At 44.1% G+C, this 20,430-nt stretch overlaps 1 protein-coding gene across 6 annotated transcripts in view; it reads right to left on the bottom strand.

The window, feature by feature from the left end:
- LOC106613092 (kinase suppressor of Ras 1) overlaps positions 1–20,430 on the bottom strand; it is a 62,592-nt gene that overhangs the window by 15,584 nt on the left and 26,578 nt on the right. The window contains exon 1 of one of the 6 annotated variants that reach the window (XM_045724681.1): positions 16,868–16,983. The exons of 3 other annotated variants lie outside the window; for them this stretch is intronic. Coding sequence is in view for 1 of the 3 variants with exons in the window: in XM_045724680.1 (XP_045580636.1) it covers positions 10,528–10,530 (3 nt within the window). In the remaining 2 variants the exon portion in view is untranslated. Of the gene's footprint in view, positions 1–8,910; positions 8,935–10,527; positions 10,808–16,867; positions 16,984–20,430 lie in introns of those variants that run through there. 2 more of the 6 variants (XM_045724680.1, XM_045724682.1) reach the window with 2 other exon arrangements.

The raw sequence follows: 20,430 nt of genomic DNA on the forward strand, positions 1-20,430 counted from the left end.
TTGTGGCATGATACAGTGAGGGAGGCAGGAGACTGAGGAGTTGGATATTATCTAGGTCTATTAGTTATTGTCACGATCTGGAGAGCCACTGAGTATACGCTTCTACAGTTGGGAAAACTGGGGCTTGAATCAACTTCAAAGGCCCTTTGCCTAGTTTCTTACTGTGGCATGTTCATTTAATTGTAGTACATCACAATACTCATGGAAATAAAAAGGTATTTCTTTCCCTGCTTCACTGAAATGATGAGACCTGGTTATCAGAATTCTACTTCATAAAGCCTATTCCTAATAACCTAGCTGACCATAACGTTACTATGTCCACACAACAATGGACCTCAATGCATTTAACATTGAGTCAGCAGCTGAGAAAAGCACTGAGACTAATGAGTCGGAAGAGAGGGATTTTCTCCAGACCACCGACGAGGCCCTCATCCCCGTCAGACGGTGATATCGCAGAAAGAGATCGGGGTGCCTTGTAAGGATCCGGCGACGAGTGGCTAATCTGCCTTTGCCATCAGTACTATTGGCCAACATACAATCGCTGGATAATAAAGTGGACGAACTACAAGCACGTATATCCTACCAACGGGACGTTAAAACCTAATATCTTATGTTTCACCGAGTCGTGGCTGTACGATGACATTAATAACATACAGCTGGCGGGTTACACACTGTATCGGAATGATAGAACAGCAGCCTCTGGTAAGACAAGGGGTGACGCTCTATGTATATTTGTAAATAACAGGAAGTCTTGAGGTTTTGCTCGCCTGAGGTAGAGTATCTCATGATAAGCTGTGGACGACACTATCTACCAAGAGAGTTTTCATCTATATTCTTCGTACCACCACAAACTGATGCTGGCACTTATACAGCTCATTGAGTGCTGTCTAAGGCCATAAGCAAAAACCCTCATCCAGAGGCGGCACTCCTAGTGGCTGGGGACTTTAATGCAGGGAAACTTAAATCTGTTTTAGCTCATTTCTACCAGGATGTTAAATGTGCAACCAGAAGGGAAAAAACTCTAGACCATATTTACTCCACACACAGAGACACATACAAAGCTCTCCCTCGCCCTCCATTTGGCAAATTTGACCATAATTATATACTCCTGATTCCTGCTTACAAGCAAAAACTAAAGCAGGAAGCACCAGTGGCTCAGTCAATAAAAAAGGGGTCAGATGAAGTAGATGCTAAGCTACAGGACTGTTTTGCTAGCATAGACTGGAATATGTTCCGGGATTCTTCCAATGGCATTGAGGAGTACACCACATCAGTCACTGGCATCATCAATAAGTGCATCGATAACGTCGTCCCCACAGTGACTGTACATACATACCCCAACCAGAAGCCATGGATTTCAGGCAACATCCGCACTGAGCTAAAGGGAGCTTTCAAGGAGCGGGACTCTAACCCGGAAGCTTATAAGAAATCTTGCTATGCCCTCCAATGAACCATCAAACAGGCAAAGTGTTAATACAGGACTAAGATCGAATCGTACTACACCGGCTCCGACGCTCATCGGATGTGGCAGAGCTTGCAAACTATTACAGACTACAAAGGGAAACACAGCCGCGAGCTGCCCAGTGACACAAGCCTACTAGATGAGCTAAATTACTTCTATGCTGGCTTTGAGGCAAGTAAAACTGAAACATGCATGATAGCATCAGCTGTTCCGGACGACTGTGTGATCACACTCTCTGTAGCCGATGTGAGTAAGACCTTTAAACAGGCCAACATTCATAAGGCCGCGGAGCCAGACGGATTACCAGGACGTGTACTCCGAGCATGCGCTGACCAACTGGCAAGTGTCTTCTGACATTTTCAACCTCTTCCTGTCTGAGTCTGTAATACTAACATGTTTCAAGCAGACCACTATAGTCCCTGTGCCCAGAACACTAAGGTAAACTGCCTAAATGACTACCGACTCGTAGCACTCACGTCTGTAGCCATGAAGTGCTTTGAAAGGCTGATCATGGCTCACATCAACACTATTATCCCAAAAACCCTAGACCCACTCCAATTTGCATACCACCCCAACAGATCCACAGATCTCACACCTGGACAAAAGGAACACTTATGTGAGAACGCTATTCATTGACTACAGCTCAGCGTTCAACACCATAGTGCCCTCAAAGCTCGTCACTATGCTAAGGACCCTAGGACTAAACACCTCTCTCTGCAACTGGATCCCGCCCTCAGGTGGTAAGGGTAGGTAACAACCCATCCACCATGCTGATCCTCAACACGGGGGCCCCTCAGGGGTGCGTGCTCAGTCCCCTTCTGTACTCTCTGTTCACTCATGACTGCATGCCAGGCACGACTCCAACACCATCATTAAGTTTGCTGATGACACAACAGTGGTAGGTCAGATCACCAACAAAACCGAGACAGCCTATAGGGAGGAGGTCAGAGACCTGGCCATATGGTGCCAGGACCACAACCTCTCCCTCAACGTGATCAAGACAAAGGAGATGATTGTGGACTACAGGAAAAGGAGGACCGAGCACGCCCCCATTCTCATCGACGGGGCTGTAGTGGAGCAGGTTGAGAGTTTCAAGTTCCTTGGTGTCCACATCACCAACAAACTAACATGGTCCAAGCACACCAACAGTCATGAAGAGGGCACGACAAAACCTATTACCCTTCAAGATTCTGAAAAGATTTGGCATGAGTCCTCAGATCCTCAAAAGCTTCTACAGCTGCATCATCGAGAGCATTCTGACTGGTTGCATCACTGCCTGTTATGGCAACTGCTCGACCTCCGACCGCAACGCACTACAAAGGGTAGTGCGTATGGCCCAGTACATCACTGCCATCCAGGACCTCTATACCAGGCGGTATCAAAGGAAGGCCCTAAAAATTGTCAAAGACTCCAGCCACCCTAGTCATAGATTGTTCTCTCTGCTACCCCAGGGTAAGCGGTACTGGAGCGCCATGTCTAGGTCCGAGAGGCTTCTAAACAGCTTCTACCCCCAAGCCATAAGACTATTGAACATCTCATGAAATGGCTAACCAGACTATTTGCATTGCCCCCCCCCATTTTACGCTGCTGCTACTCTCTGTTTATTATCTACCTACATGTACATATTACCTCAATTACCTCAACTAACCGGTTCCCCCGCACATTGACTCTGTACTGGTACCCCCTGTATATAGCCTCGCTATTGTTATTTTACTGCTGCTCTTTAATTATATAACTTAAATTAAATAGAAACGTAGTTTGACTTGTTTGAACAAAGTTTGCGGTAGCTTTTTGGACTCCTTTGTCTACATGTTGAACGAGTGGATTACTGAAATCGATGGCGCCAACTAAACAGACTTTTTGGGATATAAAGAATAATTTTATCTAACAAAACAACCATTCATGTTGTAGCTGGGACACTTGGGATTGCAAAGAGAGGAAGATTTTCAAAAGTAAGTAATTTATTTAATCGCTATGTGTAATTTTATGACGCCTGTGGCGGTTGAAAAATATGTTGTGGGGCGCCGTCCTCCAACAATCGCATGGTATGCTTTCGCTGTAAAGCCTATTGTAAATCGGACAATGCAGTTAGATTAACAAGAATTTAAGCTTTTAAATGATATAAGATAATTGTATGTTCATAAAAGTTTAATATTACGATTATCTATTTGAATTGCGCGCCCTCCAATTTCACTGGACGTTGTCGACAAGTGTCCCGCTAGCCTTAAGAAAATTTAAGGGCTTGTAAGTACTGCATTAGCATCGAATAGCCCCCGCGATATGCAACTTTTCAGGGAAGACAGGAACCAATATACACAGGAAAGCTAAGGCCATCTTTTTTCCTTACTTAATCCAAGATGGCATAGCAGTCGGATGTGTGTTTGTCTTGTCCTGTCTTGTCCCATGTAAATAGTCGGTTTCCTCATTTTTTTCATATATATTTTTAATCTCACTTTAAACATACGATCTAAATATACTTTCCTGCAACCCGCCTCACCCAATGTGGTACGGATCTGCTATTTTTATACGTTATAACTGGAACCTCCATCAGAAGCTAACTAGCTACTAGCTAGTAGTCACTTTTAGCCACAGCTAGCGGTCTTCACCTTTAGCTAGGACACCAGCCAGCTTTAGCTCGGTCACTACCTGCCAGTCTGCACAGCGCGATATCAACCCAGAGCCTATCGGAATCCTTTTCTCCACCACATCACCGGATTCCTGCCGCAAGCTCTGGGCCATTACACCGGATCATCACAGCTAGCTAGCTGCAACTGCTGGCTAACGCCTCTGTCCCGAAGCAAGCACCAGTTAGCCTTGAGCTAGCCTTGAGCTCGGCCCATCTCCCGGCTAACCGAAGAGGTATACTCGCTAATTTGTGGGCTACAATACCACTTTTGCCAACTGGCCTGGACCCTTTATTGCCAACACGGAGCCCCGCCAATCCATCACGACTGGTCTGCCGACGTAATAATCCGATGTGGTTTCAGCAGGCTTTTCCGTTGTGATGTCGCCGAAGACCCATCTGCTAGCTCCGGCCCGCGAGCTTTCTGAATACCGTGACTCCCGCTCGCCTAGCATAGTAGCGACTACTGAACAGCTCCCTGACTCACCTATTGCTGCTCTTTGGACCCTATGATCACTCGGCTACAAACACCTCTCTCTAATGTCAATATGGCTTGTCTTCTGCTGTTTCGGGTAGTTATTGTTTTATTTCACTGTAGATCCTGTAGTCCAGCTCAACATGCCTTAGATAGCTCTTTTGTCACACACCCCACACATGGGGAGACCTCACCTGGCTTAACTGGTGTCTCCAGAGATGCAAGCTCTCTCATCGTCACTCAATGCCAAGGGTTTACCTCCACTGTACTCACGTCTGTACATTATGCCCTAAATCTATTCTACCACCCCCAGAAATCTGCTCCTTTTATTCTCTGTTCCCAACGCAATAGACGACCAGTTCTTATGGTCTTCAGGCGTACCCTTACTCCTCCTCTGTTCCTCTGTTGATGTAGAGGTTAACCCAGGCCCTGTAGCCCCCAGCTTCACACCTATTGCCCAGGCACTCTCAGTCGCTAACTTCTGTAACCGTAAAAGCCTTGGTTTCATGCATGTTAACATCAGAAGCCTCCTCCCTAAATTTGTTTTATTCACTGCTATAGCACACTCCGCCAACCCTTATGTCCTAGCCGTGTCTGAATCCTGGATTAGTAAGGCCACCAAAAATTCTGAAATTTCCATCCCCAACTACAACATTTTCCATCAAGATAGAACTGCCAAAGGGGGCGGAGTTGCAGTCTACTGCAGAGATGGCCTGCAGAGTTCTGTCATACTATCCAGGTCTGTGCCAAAACAGTTCGAACTTCGACTTTTAAAAATCCACCTTTCCATAAATAAGTCTCTCACTGGTACGATTTGTTATAGACCCCCTGCAGCCCCCAGCTGTGCCCTGGACACCATATGTGAATTGATTGCCCCCCATCTATCTTCAGAGTTCGTACTGTTAGATGACCTAAACTGCGAAATGCTTAGCACCCTGGCCGTCCTACAATCTAAGTTAGATGCTCTCAATCTCACACAAATTATCAAGGAACCTACCAGGTACAACCAAAAAAATCCATAAACATGGGAACCCTCATAGATATCATCCTGATCAACTTGGCCTCTAAATACACCTCTGCTGTCTTCAACCAGGATCTCAGCGATCACTGCCTCATTGCCTGCATCCGTAATGGGCCCGCAGACACCTCATCACTGTCAAACACTCCCTAAAACACTTCAGCGAGCAGGCCTTTCTAATCAACCTGGCCTGGGTATCCTGGAAGGATATTGACCTCATCCCGTCAGTAAGGGATGCCTGGTTGTTCTTTAAAAAAGTGATTTCCTCACCATCTTAAATAAGCATGCCCCATTCAAAAAAATGTAGAACTAAGAACAGATATAGCCATTGGTTCACTCCAGACTTGACTGCCCTTGACCAGCACAAAAACATCCTGTGGCATACTGCATTAGCATCGAATAGCCCCCGCGATATGCAACTTTTCAGGAAAGTCAGGAACCAATATACACAGTCAGTTAGGAAAGCTATGGCTAGCTTTGTCAAACAGAAATTTGCATCCTGTAGCACTAATTCCAAAATGTTTTGGGACACCGAAAAGTCCATGGAGAATGAGGGCACCTCCTCTCAGCTGCCCACTGCACTGAGGCTAGGAAACACTGTCACCACCGATAAATCTACGATAATCGAGAATTTCAATAAGCATTTTTCTACGGCTGGCCATGCTTTCCACCTGGCTACCCCTACCCTGGCCAATTGCTCTGCACCCCCACAGCAACTTGCCCAACCCCCCCCGCTTCTCCTTCACTCAAATCTGGATCCCTACAAATCAGCCGTGCTAGACAATCTGGACCCTCTCTTTCTAAAATGATCCGCTAAAATTGTTGCAACCTCTATTACTAGTCTGTTCAACCTCTCTTTCGTATCATCTGAGATTCCTAAAGATTTGAAAGCTGCCGCGGTCATACCCCTCTTCAAAGGGGGTGACACTCTTGACCCAAACTGCTACAGACCTATATCTATCATTCCCTGCCTTTCTAAGGTCTTCGAAAGCCAAGTCAACAAACAAAATACCGACCATTTCGAATCCCACCGCACCTTGTCCGCTATGCAATCTGATTTCCGAGCTGGTCATGGGTGCACCTTAGCCACGCTCAACGTCCGAAACGATATCATAACCACCAAAGATAAAAGACAGACTGGCATGTATTGTCTGAGCTAAAGCTGCCAGTGTCCGAGCTAAAAGGAGAAGACCGCTATCCGTGGCTAACAAAGACTAATAGCTAGTTAGCTGGCTAGCTTCTGATGGAGGTTCCAGTTATAAGGAATAAAAATAGCAGATCCGTACCACATTGGGTGAGGCGGGTTGCAGGAAAGTATATTTAGTTCGTAGATAGAAAGTGAGATTAAAATGTATACGAGAAAAAGAAGAAAAAAACGGCTATTTACACGGGATAAGACAAGGGATGAGACAAAGACGAACACAACACACGACCGACTACTACGCCATCTTGGAACTACACTTTACCTCCCTAATCTTACTACATTTTCACACACTGTACATAGATTTTTCTATTGTGTTATTGACTGTACGTTTGTTTATTCCATGCGTAACTCTGTGTTGTCGTTTTTGTCGCACTGCTTTGCTTTATCTTGGCCAGGCCGCAGATGTAAATGAGAACTTGTTCTCAACTGGCCTACCTGGTTAAATAAAGGTGAAATAAAAATAAATAAAAGTAAGTCCGCATTTCACAGTAAGGTCTACTACAACTGTTGTATTCGGCACATGTGACAAATGCAATTGGATTTGATTTGACTACACAGATGTAGAACAGCAAGCCACCTTTCCCAAGCCCTCATACTGACTCCCTCATCCTCTAAGAACCACTGGCCTTCACAGCAGGGCCCAGGAGGTTCGGCAACTGGTGACAACAGACACGCCAGGTCCTATTGTTGTTATTTTGGTAACTTTTGTTTTGCTTGACAGAAATAAACTAGCTGGACTGCACAGGTTGTGTGTGGGTCCTGGAGGAACCACACAGTCAACCTTTTGCTATTATATTTACAGATAGTGTAGCGGTTGTGTGTGTGTGTGTGTGTGTGTGTGTGTGTGTGTGTGTGTGCACACGTGGCAGAAATAGGTAATCAATACAACAGCTTGTATCTTAAGTGCTATAGAACGTAATCCCTTTTATGTACAGATTAATAAAGACAAGGTAATTGTGTAAGGGACGTGGTTGGGACCAGAGGCCTAGATAAGTGTCCACTTATTCCAGTGTTAACAAAGTGAGGGTGGAGTGGGTGGAAGTGGGCCAGACCAGGGTTACTGTTCTGTATCTGGGCAGATGGATAGAGTCCCAGGATACAGAGCCCCTGGCTGGAACCTCCCCATTAAAACCTGATTACTTCTTTGCCTGTCATACATATTTCCTATAGTAGCAGGTATCACTATTGCCTAAGGTATTTCTTCTTCGGTAAGCACTGTGGCACTTAATATTTATTGCGGTGGCAATGGTCTACCATGGAACTCAATCCCTCCATAGAATGATTTGTTTCTCCAGGGAGTCACTTTCTTCTTATCAGCAGACAGACTTATTACCCACAACAAAAGACAAGCTGAGCTGGAAATTCACCAGGAAGCAAGTTGTCTAATGGGGATATGGTTTTGTTTGAAAGTACCTTTAGACTCTTTATCTTGGGACTATATGACACAATCTCAACCAACTGCACTGTCATGCCAGCCAGAGACAAGAGTCAGTACAACCTGTCCAACTATTCACTCATCTGTTAAATGTACACACACACACACACACACACACACAAGGCCAGCAGAGCACACACAGCAGGTGTGTGTGAGAGAGAGACACACACACTGTGTGCTGTGGGTTATTATACTGTGTGTGGGGCAGGCCAGAACTTCAAATTGAAAGTGTATGAAAAGGCTGGGTGTCAGCATGTCTGGGCATGTCATGACTGGCTGTGTTTGGTTTTGACGTAACCTAATAATGACAGAACGAATGACTGACTGACTGACTACACAGAACCAGAGAGAGATTTCCAAAAACAGCTCAACTAAACAGTCCCTTGACCACAAACAGACGCATGACCACGCACACCATGAAGACAAACCACTTATCTCATCCCTGTCCCACCTGCACCCATTAAACCTCTAAAAGTCTAAGCCTTTACTATTATAGCCCATGGAAACGCATTGAATAACACATTCATAAATGGCAAAAAATAAATCATAAGGAATAAGGTTTTGAAGTGTCTGTCGTATATCAGGAGATATACGAAAGCTCAGGAAATACTTTTGTTCTTTTGGATACATATTTAACCCCTTATTTTTGTTGGCACAAAACTACCTCCATAGTCCCATTAATTATTGTGTTACCTTCAGACGAGTCCTGTTACACTTGGGGGGGTCTTAGAGCAAAATGGAGAACACCTTCGTGTTTGTCATGCCCTGATCTGTTTCACCTGTCTTTGTGATTGTCTCAACCCCCCTCCAGGTGTCTCCCATCTTCCCCATTATCCCCTGTGTACTTAATACCTGTGTTTTCTGTCTGTCTGTTGCCAGTTCGTCTTGTTTGTCAAGCTTACCAGCGTTTGTCCTTTCAGCTCCAGTTTTTTCCCAGCCTCTCCTTTTCTCGCCCTGCTGGTTTTGACCCTTGCCTGTCCCGTGTCTGTACCCGCCTGCCTGACCACTCTGCCTGACCCTGAGCCTGCCTGCCGACCGGTACCCTTGCCCCATCTCTGGATTATTGACCCCTGCCTGCCTTGACCTGTCTCTTGCCTGCCCCTTGGACTATTAAACCATTGTTTATTCAACGTGTCTGCATCTGGGTCTTACCTTGATTCCTGATAGTGTTCGTAAGAGTCTCATATTTCCATACTGTGTAAGCCAAACCATTCGGACGCTACAGACGTTTTGTTAGAACACCAATTTTAGAGATGTCCCATGGTCTGACAAACACAGCTGTAGCTCGGCCACCTTCTCCCGCAGATGCGGAAGGCCAACATAGGTGGATGAGACGGATTGAGACGCAGCCCTTTTAAAAAATCGATATCGCTAGCTTAAACTGACAGATTTTTTTATGATGTTACTTAGATTGATGCACGGGTGGGTCAATCAATAGACTCAAGGATTTAATAACACCCAGGATAAGCCCCCTTCTATAAATCATCAAACAAACACACTCATCCAGACACCCAGAACATACACGTGAGCCAGGAAGTGAACACATTCATTGGCCAAGCTATTGGAAGCTACTGGAATACATATAGAAACTTATGGAGGTGTAGTGAGATACCCAATGGGCTGGACGATTCTCTTCTCATCACTCATCTTGAAAAAACGTACACTAAAAACTTGGAAATCAATCCGTCAATCATTACCACAAGGGAAAAATCTAAGGATTTATTATTGAAATAGTATCGGTGACTGAGAAAAACAAATGGAATAAATTTAAGGCCAAGTGGCAAACAATAACGCAGGCACTAGGGATAGGGGTGTGAGAATGTGGGTCTGGGCAGAGGAGATGAAGTCATCGCTTGTGTGCGTCTGTAAATTGTTGTTCGTATGTATAAGTTTGTATCTAGAGTGAAATGAAATACTATAAACAAAGAAAAAGAAACTTAGTAAGGGACGCACATGAACACACACACACAGACACGCACAAACACACACAGACGGAAGCATACTAAAACCTGTTAACATCAACAAACTACACTAAACAACCGCCTCTTAAATCCCCACATTAAAAGAGGCCCGACTAAACAACATTAATCTTGACTGTGCAACTAAATCCCATATACTGTGTACTAACACAGTATTATCAGTTAATAATTTTGTGTACACAGAGCTTAAGCTCTATCAGCACTGCGGAAACAAGTCACTCTCTAGTAAGAAACTTGCAGCTAACAGGAAACACCTGGTAAAATCAGCCATGTTGCTGTACAAAAGGCTTTCCTTCAGTAGATTGTTCTAAAGCTTTCCTATAGTACGTACCATGTGCTCCTTATGGACCCTGTTGTGTTGTAGCCTCTTCTCTAATGTCCCAGTGATATCCCTAGTGCTCCAAACCGCTGTCAAAAACACTGTGAGAACTCAACTCCTCTCTCCAGCGCAGTCTCTCACACTCCCTGTTTTTTTTTTATCTCGCTCCCTCCCTCAGTTCCTCCACTCCCTTCCCTCCCTCATTCTCTGTCTCTCTCTCTTTTATTTCCAAGCAGGCTCTGCCAGATAGCCAGACTGTCTGTCTTCCTGCTTCTGGCATGCCAAAGCGGTGCATCAGCAACTGGTGATGGTAAACTCAGTTGATCCCCCCTGACCTCTCTTCTCTCCCCCCTCAGAGGCATTGGGCCTAAGAGAACATCTCCATGCTGCCCTGGGCATACATACACAACAATGTCATAGGGAAGCCATACAGAGTAGCCCAACACAACGGCAACCCGCCAAACACAGGGGCCCAAGTAACCCCACAAAGCAGCTGCAGTAGAATAGGAGACTGCTAGAAACAGTAGTAGTAGAGAATCCAAACAGATAGGCAGTCTGTGCAGAATGCAGCCAGTGACCTCAAGTCTAACAGCCTTAGAGACTACTTTATGGGGTTGATTCATATATCTCTTTCTCAGTCTCTGATGGCTCAGGAAGTCCTTCCTGCAGACAGGACTGTGAAGATGAGGAGAGACCCATAACTAATCAGTGCTTTGCCACCCAATCTCAGAAGACTGCCTCCACTTCCTCTGAACACTAGCATTTTTCCACAGGCCATCGTCCTGGATGCTCCAGATAAGACAAAGGCTGGCCATAAGACCAGATAACAGAGGATAGTGAGAAGGGAGGATGGAGGAGAGAGAGGGGGAAGGTGGGAGGGGGATATATCTTCCACAAGGGCACAGGAAACAGAGGATTTGTTGAGGTACTTTGTACTTTTTCTGCTGTAACCGACCTCCTTCCTGCCCTCCTTGGGGAGTGACCTGAGATTACACTAACTAACCCCTGGTTCTTCATACATGTGTTGATTCAGTCTGGTCCCATGCTGATACCAAATCATCCTTAACACATATCGACACCTCCCATTAGTTGAAGGTGTACACATGAAAGTCCCAAGTCTTTAAGTAGCTATATACAAGTAAATGAGTAAATATTTATAAAAATGGTTGATTATTTGATATGAACGAAAGGAACGATGCTAACTAAACACAACTCTTTTCCCCTGGTTATCACTGCCTCTTCACAAAACTGTCCAGTCATGCAAATGTGGTAGAGAGGCACGTCTGATCTGGGCTCTGCCCTGAGGGCCATTCCTCACCTCTTCCTGTGGAAACAGTGGCCCTCTCTCTAATATCTCCCAGGGTTTACAATGGCTGAGGGCTGGGAGAAGAGCGTTCATTATTTGGGATCTTTTATAGCCTAGTCTGAGATCTGTTTGTGCTGTCTTCCTAACTCCTATGGTCATTGTTACCGCCAGGAATTGGCAAGACAGCACAAACAGATATCGGGAACAGGCTAGCTCTTTTAGCACATCGGATCCCAAATGTACCCAACAACAGAGACTGTCAGCCGACTGGTGACATTTTTTGTGTGATGAGGCATACATTCCTGCACTGTGAGTCATATAGTGAATGGAGAGGAGCCCTGGCTAAATTAATGGGCATTTTTGTCAGGACACTTTCATAGGGAGGGAAAAACTTTATGGAGTGAATTGACAATCCCATCCGATGAGCTGTGGTAGTATGGTCCACACAGATGCTAAAGTAGAGAATGGCTTGTAGTCTAACCTATTCATTTAAAACAGCTCACCAGATTTACAGGAAAAGTCTAAACATTCTTGTTCTGCAAGAATGTACATTTTATTTTTTATTTCACCAGAGGTGCTGCAGAGGTGCTGCCTATTTCACAAGATAGGCAGCACCAAGTCATTACACAATTACAAACAGACAACATGAAAAACTGCTATTAATCTAGTAAAAACCATAGAATTCACAAGAGTATAACAAAATCATAAAACAGCTAATTAAAAACATTGACAGGTCAGGGAATCAGCCTCAAAATCCTTCATCAGTGATTTAAAAATACCAATCGGGACAAGTTCTTCCAGTTTAAAAGTATTTTGTAAGGCGTTCCAAGACGATGGAGCAGAGTACATAAAAGCCCTTTTACCAAATTCAGTTCGGACATTTGGAACAGTTAGCAGGATAAAGTCCTGCGAACAAAGAGTACTCACCACATTTCTGAACAATAAAAATTGCAAAATAAAATGGTAGTAAACCCAAAATGGCTTTGTAAATAAAAGTATGCCAGTGAGCTTACAAATGCAGTGTTGCATTTGCATTCATGGACTCAACAGAACAATGTTGATAAAACAATGTTGTCAATCCATTGCAATCCATTACAATTTACATGCACCTGCTTTCTTGCTGTGAGTGGGGAATAATGTTATTTTCAATTAGACGCAACGTTAGCCTACCTCAGTGATTTGACCAAACTATCTCCTGGTTTGACCCTACTATCTCCTGGTTTAACTCTACTATCTCCTGGTTTGACCCTACTATCTCCTGGTTTGACCCTACTATCTCCTGGTTTGACCCTACTATCTCCAGGTTTGACTCGACCATCTCCTGGTTTGACTCGACTATCTCCTGGTTTGACTCGACTATCTCCTGGTTTGACTCGACTATCTCCTGGTTTGACCCTACTATCTCCTGGTTTGAACCTACTATCTCCTGGTTTGACCCTACCATCTCCTTGTTTGGCCCTACTACAGTGCATTCGGAAAGTATTCAGACCCCTTCAATTCTAAAATTGATTTTAATGATGATAATAATAATGACAAAGCGAAAAAATTTACAAATAAAATTGAAACGCATTATTTACGTAAGTATTCAGACCCTTTGCTATGAGATTCGAAATTGAGCTCAGGTGGATCCTGTTTCCATTGATCATCCTTGAGATGTTTCTACAACTTGATTGGAGTCCTCCTGTGGTAAATTAAATTAATTGGACATGATTTGGAAAGGCACACACTTGTCTATATAAGGTCCCACAGTTGACAGTGCATGCCAGAGCAAAAACCAAGCCATGAGGTCGAAGGAATTGTCTGTAGAGCTCAGAGACAGGATTGTGTCGAGGCACAGATCTGGGGAAGGGTACCAAAACATTTCTGCAGCATTGAAGGTCCCCAAGAACACAGTGGTCTCCATCATTCTTAAATGTAAGATGTTTGGAACCACCAAGACTCTTCCTAGAGATGGCCGCCCGGCCAAACTGAGCAATAGGGAGAGAAGGGCCTTGGTTGGGGAGGTGAACAAGAACCCGATGGTCACTCTAACAGAGCTCGAGAGTTCCTATGTGGAGATGGGAGAATCTTCCAGAAGAACAACCACCTCAGCAGCACTCCACCAATCAGGCCTTTACTGTAGAGTGACCAGACGGAAGCCACTCCCCTGTAAATGGCACATGACCGCCCGTTTGGAGTTTGCAAAAGGCACCTAAAGGACCCTCAGACCATGAGAAACAAGATTCTCTGGTCTGATGAAACCAAGATTGAACTCTTTGGCCTGAATGCCAAGCATCACGTCTGGAGGAAACCTGGCACCATCCCTACGGTGAAGCATGGTGGTGGCGGCATCATGCTGTGGGGATGTTTTTCAGCGGCAGGGACTGGGAGACTAGTCAGAATTGAGGGAAAGATGAACGGAGAAAAGTACAGAGAGATCATTGATGAAAACCTGCTCCAGCGAGCTCAGGGCCTCAGACTGGGTGAAGGTTCACCTTCCAACAAGACAACGACCCTAAGCACACAGCCAAGACAACGCAGGAGTGGTTTCGGGACAAGTCTCTGAATGTCCTTGAGTGGCCCAGCCAAAGCCCGGACTTGAACCCGATCAAACATCTCTGGAGAGACCTGAAAATAGCTGTGCAGCGATGCTCCCCATCATCTGAGAGAATGGGCGAAACTCCCTAAATACAGGTGTGTCAAGCTTGTAGCAAGGCTGTAATCGCTGCCAAAGGTGCTTCAACAAATTACTGAGTAAAGGGTCTGAATACTTATGTAAATGTCATATTTAATTTATTTTCTTTTTATACATTTGCAAGAATTTCTAAAACCTATTTTTGCTTTGTCATTATGGGGTATTGTGTGTAGATTGGTGAGGTAAAAAAACAATTTAATACATTTTAGAATAAGGCTGTAATGTATCAATATGTGGAAAAAGTCAAGGGATCTGAATACTTTTTGAACGCACTGTATCTCCGGTTTGACCCTACTACCTCCTGGTTTAACGCTACTATCTCCTGGTTTGACCCTATATCTCCTGGTTTGACCCTACTACCTCCTGGTTTGACCCTACTATCTCCTGGTTTGTCCCTACTATCTCCTGGTTTGACCCTACTATCTCCTGGTTTGACACTATTATCTCCTGGTTTGACACTGTTATATCCTGGTTTGACACTACTATATCTTAGTTTGACACTGTTATCTCCTAGTTTGACACTATTATCTCTTGGTTTAACGCTACTATCTCCTGGTTTGACACTACTATCTCTTGGTTTGACACTACTATCTCCTGGTTTGACACTACTATATCTTGGTTTGTCACTACTATCTCCTGGTTTGACACTGCTATCTCCTGGTTTGACACTGTTATCTCCTGGTTTGACACTGCTATATCCTTGTTTGACTCTACTATATCTTAGTTTGACCGACTGTTATCTCCTAGTTTGACACTATTATCTCTTGGTTTGACACTACTATCTCCTGGTTTGACACTACTATATCTTAGTTTGACACTACTATCTCCTGGTTTGACACTACTATATCTTAGTTTGACACTACTATCTCCTGGTTTGACACTGTTATCTCCTGGTTTGACACTGTTATCTCGTGGTTTGACCCTACTGTCTCCTGGTTTGACCCTACTGTCTCCTGGTTTGACCCTACTGTCTCCTGGTTTGACCCTACTGTCTCCTGGTTTGACCCTACTGTCTCCTGGTTTGACACTATTGTCTCCTGGTTTGACACTGTTACCTCCTGGTTTGACACTACTATCTCCTGGTTTGACACTACTATATCTTGGTTTGACACTGTTATCCCCTGGTTTGACACTGTTATCTCCTGTTTGACACTATTATCTCTTGGTTTGACACTACTATATCTTAGTCTGACACTACTATATCTTAGTCTGACACTACTATCTCCTGGTTTGACACGACTATCTCCTGGTTTGACACGACTATCTCCTGGTTTGACACGACTATCTCCTGGTTTGACACGACTATCTCCTGGTTTGACACTACTATCTCCTGGTTTGACTCAACTATCTCCTGGTTTGACTCTACTATCTCCTGGTTTGACTCTACTATCTCCTGGTTTGACTCTACTATCTCCTGGTTTAACACTGTTATCCTGGTTTGACACTGTTATCTCCTGGTTTGACACTACTATCTCCTTGTTTGACTCTACTATCTCCTGGTTTGACACTATTATCTCCTGGTTTGACTCGACTATCTCCTGGTTTGACTCGACTATCTCCTGGTTTGACCCTACTACCTCCTGCTTTGACCCTACTACCTCCTGCTTTGACCCTACTATCTCCTGGTTTGACCCTACTGTCTCCTGGTTGGACACTATTGTCTCCTGGTTTGACACTGTTACCTCCTGGTTTGACACTACTATCTCCTGGTTTGACACTACTATATCTTGGTTTGACACTGTTATCCCCTGGTTTGACACTGTTATCTCCTGGTTTGACACTATTATCTCTTGGTTTGACACTACTATATCTTAGTCTGACACTACTATATCTTAGTCTGACACTACTATCTCCTGGTTTGACACTGCTATCTCCTGGTTTGACACTACTATCTCCTGGTTTGACACGACTATCTCCTGGTTTGACTCTACTATCTCCTGGTTTGACACTATTATCTCCTGGTTTGACTCAACTATCTCCTGGTTTGACTCTACTATCTCCTGGTTTGACACTATTATCTCCTGGTTTGACACTATTATCTCCTGGTTTGACACTATTATCTCTTGGTTTAACACTATTATCTCCTGGTTTGACACTATTATCTCCTGGTTTTACACTACCATATCTTGGTTTGACACTACTATTTCCTGGTTTGACACTGTTATCTCTTTGTTTGACACTACTACCTCCTGGTTTGACACTGTTATCTCCAGGTTTGACACGACTATCTCCTGGTTTGACACTGTTAGCTCCTGGTTTGACACTACTATCTCCTGGTTTGACACTACTATTTCCTGGTTTGACACTACTATATCTTGGTTTGACACTATTATCTCCTGGTTTGACACTATTATCTCCTGGTTTGACAATACCTTCTCTGTCTCTCTTTCCCTGTAAGTCCACCTGTTGAATCCACTGCTAAGGGCCTGAAGTTCAGCCACGTACGTTCCTGTGTTGTAGCCTGTAGCGGCAATCCTACACTGTCCAGTGTTACGTGTCTGTGTGAGTGAGAGTGCTCAGGTCCATGCGTGTGTGAGAGAGTGCCTACATCCATGCGTGTGTGTGAGAGAGTGCTTACGTCCATGCATGTGAGTGTGTGTGTGTGTGTGGTATGTGGGGAGGCAGGACCGTGTGTATAAATAGTGTGGCAGGCAGGGACAGAGGGGGGAGCAGCTGACTGTGCACATTCTGGGCCCTCCATGCAGAGCTAGAGCCAGGCAGAGCCAGATTTGGTGAGTGTTCATTGTCAGCGAGAGAGAGGAGAATGTACTTTAGCTGGTGTGGGGCCCTGAAAACACTAAAACCTATCCACTAACTCTATACCACACTATGTCTTTAATTCTATCTCTTTCCTGGGGCTCACTCTTTCTTTCTGTGTCACTTTTTAAATGTATTTCTTTCGCTAGCCTTAATCTTAAACGTAATCTTAGCCTTTCTGTAGGATTCTGCAGAATCTCTCATATTGCAGCCAGCGGGACACCTGTCGACAACTTCCGGTGAAATTGGAGAGCGTGCAATTCAAATAAATAATAATAAAAATTATGGATATTAAACATTTAGGTAAATACAAGTGTCTTATATCGGTTAAAAGCTTAAAGTCTTGTTCATCTAACTGCATTGTCTGATTTACAATAGGCTTTACAGCGAAAGCCTGCCATGCGATTGTTTGAGGACGGCGCCCCACATCAACATACTTTTCCACCGGCACAGGCTTCAAAAATCACAAATAGCGATTAAATATTCATTTACTTTTTGAAAATCTTCCTCTGATTTGCAATCCAAAGGGTGAAAAAAAAACGAAATTCCCAACGTCATCACATTAAATGTTTTGTTGAAATGACGTGGAAATAACGCTGATTCAACTACTTTTTGCCCAGTGGGCTGTATTTGCAAAGAGGGCTTGGTAGAGAGGAGCAGGTTAAACTGGTCTGTGATAGACACAGATTAGTGACAACACGTGGGCCAGGACACGTATATAACAAAACAGAATCCTCCTATTCTGTTTTTGACAGTTGCCAACTCCTGAATAGCATCATCTGCATAAACCTGCTGGGTGTGCATTATACATGCATACATGTTCTGCCATTTTGGTACAAAGTAAAAACAGAACACACCTAAACATAAGCCTGGGCATAGTGAGGGGGGTATGGCTGGAGGCCAGGGACAGTAGCAGGAACATGGATTGGATCACGTGAAGAGTTTACTACAGACCAATAGGGTTTGGGGGTGGGTCGTTTTCAGAACCCAAAGTGTACAACGACAGTCCTAAATGCAGGTCCTGGAGAGAAGAAATTGACAGAAAAAAGTGATCGCTCATTTTCCATTGGCAGAACAAATAGTCTCTATAAAAACACCAGATGAAATGTTTTTGTGTCTGTACTAGTCCTGACAAAATAGTGGCAGAAACTCTCCCCATGAAGCTGCTACTGCCAACTGGAAGGGTGGAGACAGAGCGGAACTACAAAAGCCTGCATTCAGCTTCCAGCAAAGGCCTTAATTGCTATGAAATATGCCCTATCATAAGCATGTTACCGTCCAAAAGAAACAAAGACCCAAATCCTATCTGACACAGATAAAGGGAGATGGTACTAATAGTTCACTAAGGATGCTTACATTGCATTGGAGGAGTTAACCATGTTCTGTATCGTAAGAGTTAGCGATGTTCTGTATTGGAGGAGTTAACCATGTTCTGTATCGTAAGAGTTAGCGATGTTCTGCATTGGAGGAGTTAACCATGTTCTGTATCGTAAGAGTTAGCGATGTTCTGCATTGGAGGAGTTACCCATGTTCTGTATCGTAAGAGTTAGCGATGTTCTGTATTGGAGGAGTTAACCATGTTCTGTATCGTAAGAGTTAGCGATGTTCTGCATTGGAGGAGTTAACCATGTTCTGTATCGTAAGAGTTAGCGATGTTCTGCATTGGAGGAGTTAACCATGTTCTGTATCGTAAGAGTTAGCGATGTTCTGCATTGGAGGAGTTAACCATGTTCTGTATCGTAAGAGTTAGCGATGTTCTGCATTGGAGGAGTTAACCATGTTCTGTATCGTAAGAGTTAGCGATGTTCTGCATTGGAGGAGTTACCCATGTTCTGTATCGTAAGAGTTAGCGATGTTCTGCATTGGAGGAGTTAACCATGTTCTGTATTGGAGTTAACGATGTTCTGCATTGGAGGAGTTAACCATGTTCTGTATCGTAAGAGTTAGCGATGTTCTGCATTGGAGGAGTTAACCATGTTCTGTATCGTAAGAGTTAGCGATGTTCTGCATTGGAGGAGTTAACCATGTTCTGTATCGTAAGAGTTAACGATGTTCTGCATTGGAGGAGTTAACCATGTTCTGCATTGGAGTTAACCATGTTCTGCATTGGAGGAGTTAACCATGTTCTTTATTGGAGTTAACCATGTTCTGCATTGGAGGAGTTAACCATGTTCTTTATTGGAGTTAACCATGTTCGGCATTGGAGGAGTTAACCATGTTCTGCATTGGAGTTAACCATGTTCGGCATTGGAGGAGTTAACCATGTTCTTTATTGGAGTTAACCATGTTCGGCATTGGAGGAGTTAACCATGTTCTTTATTGGAGTTAACCATGTTCTGCATTGGAGGAGTTAACCATGTTCTGCATTGGAGGAGTTAACCATGTTCTGCATTGGAGGAGTTAACCATGTTCTGCATTGGAGGAGTTAACCATGTTCTGCATTGGAGTTAACCATGTTCTTCAACAATGTTTAAAGTAAAAAGGCTCACAAGCTGCTCCTATTGTGGAGATTTTCATTGGATATTGATGGGAAACCACACCTGTCTTGAAATTATAGTAAGCAATGTGCAGGAACGTCTTCTCTTGAATAACAAACTGTTATGCCATGTTTATTTCATTTGATTTATTTAACCTTTATTTAACTACGCAAGTCATTTAAGAACAAATTCTTATTTACAATGACAGCCTTGTTCAGGGGCAGTATGACAAATGTTTACCTTGTCAGCTCGGGATTCGAGCTAGCAACCATTTGGTTACTGGCCCAACGCTCTAACCACAAGGCTACCTGCCGCCCCAAAATGATGTCCCCATCAGCTTAGGGCAAAATGGACCTGGTCCAGAGTACATGGAATCTGAGGAGTCCAACATAATTGCCCTCTCTAAGTCGGATGCAAACTAACCAAACTAACCTGGGTACTTGAACCTTTCAGAGGGGATTGAACAGGGATCTCATTACATAGTCGCTCAGTTGCTGTCTCTTTCTTCACAAACCCACAGACAGTACACACACACACACACACACACACACACACACACACACACACACACACACACACACACACACACACACACACACACACACACACACACACACACACACACACACACACACACACAACTTACAGTATGGCCAACTGAAACGCTTCTAGACCTATAAATATCAAATTCAGTGTCAAGT

The sequence above is a fragment of the Salmo salar genome, chromosome ssa09 (genome assembly GCF_905237065.1).
Source record: "Salmo salar chromosome ssa09, Ssal_v3.1, whole genome shotgun sequence".
Taxonomy (NCBI): domain Eukaryota; kingdom Metazoa; phylum Chordata; class Actinopteri; order Salmoniformes; family Salmonidae; genus Salmo; species Salmo salar.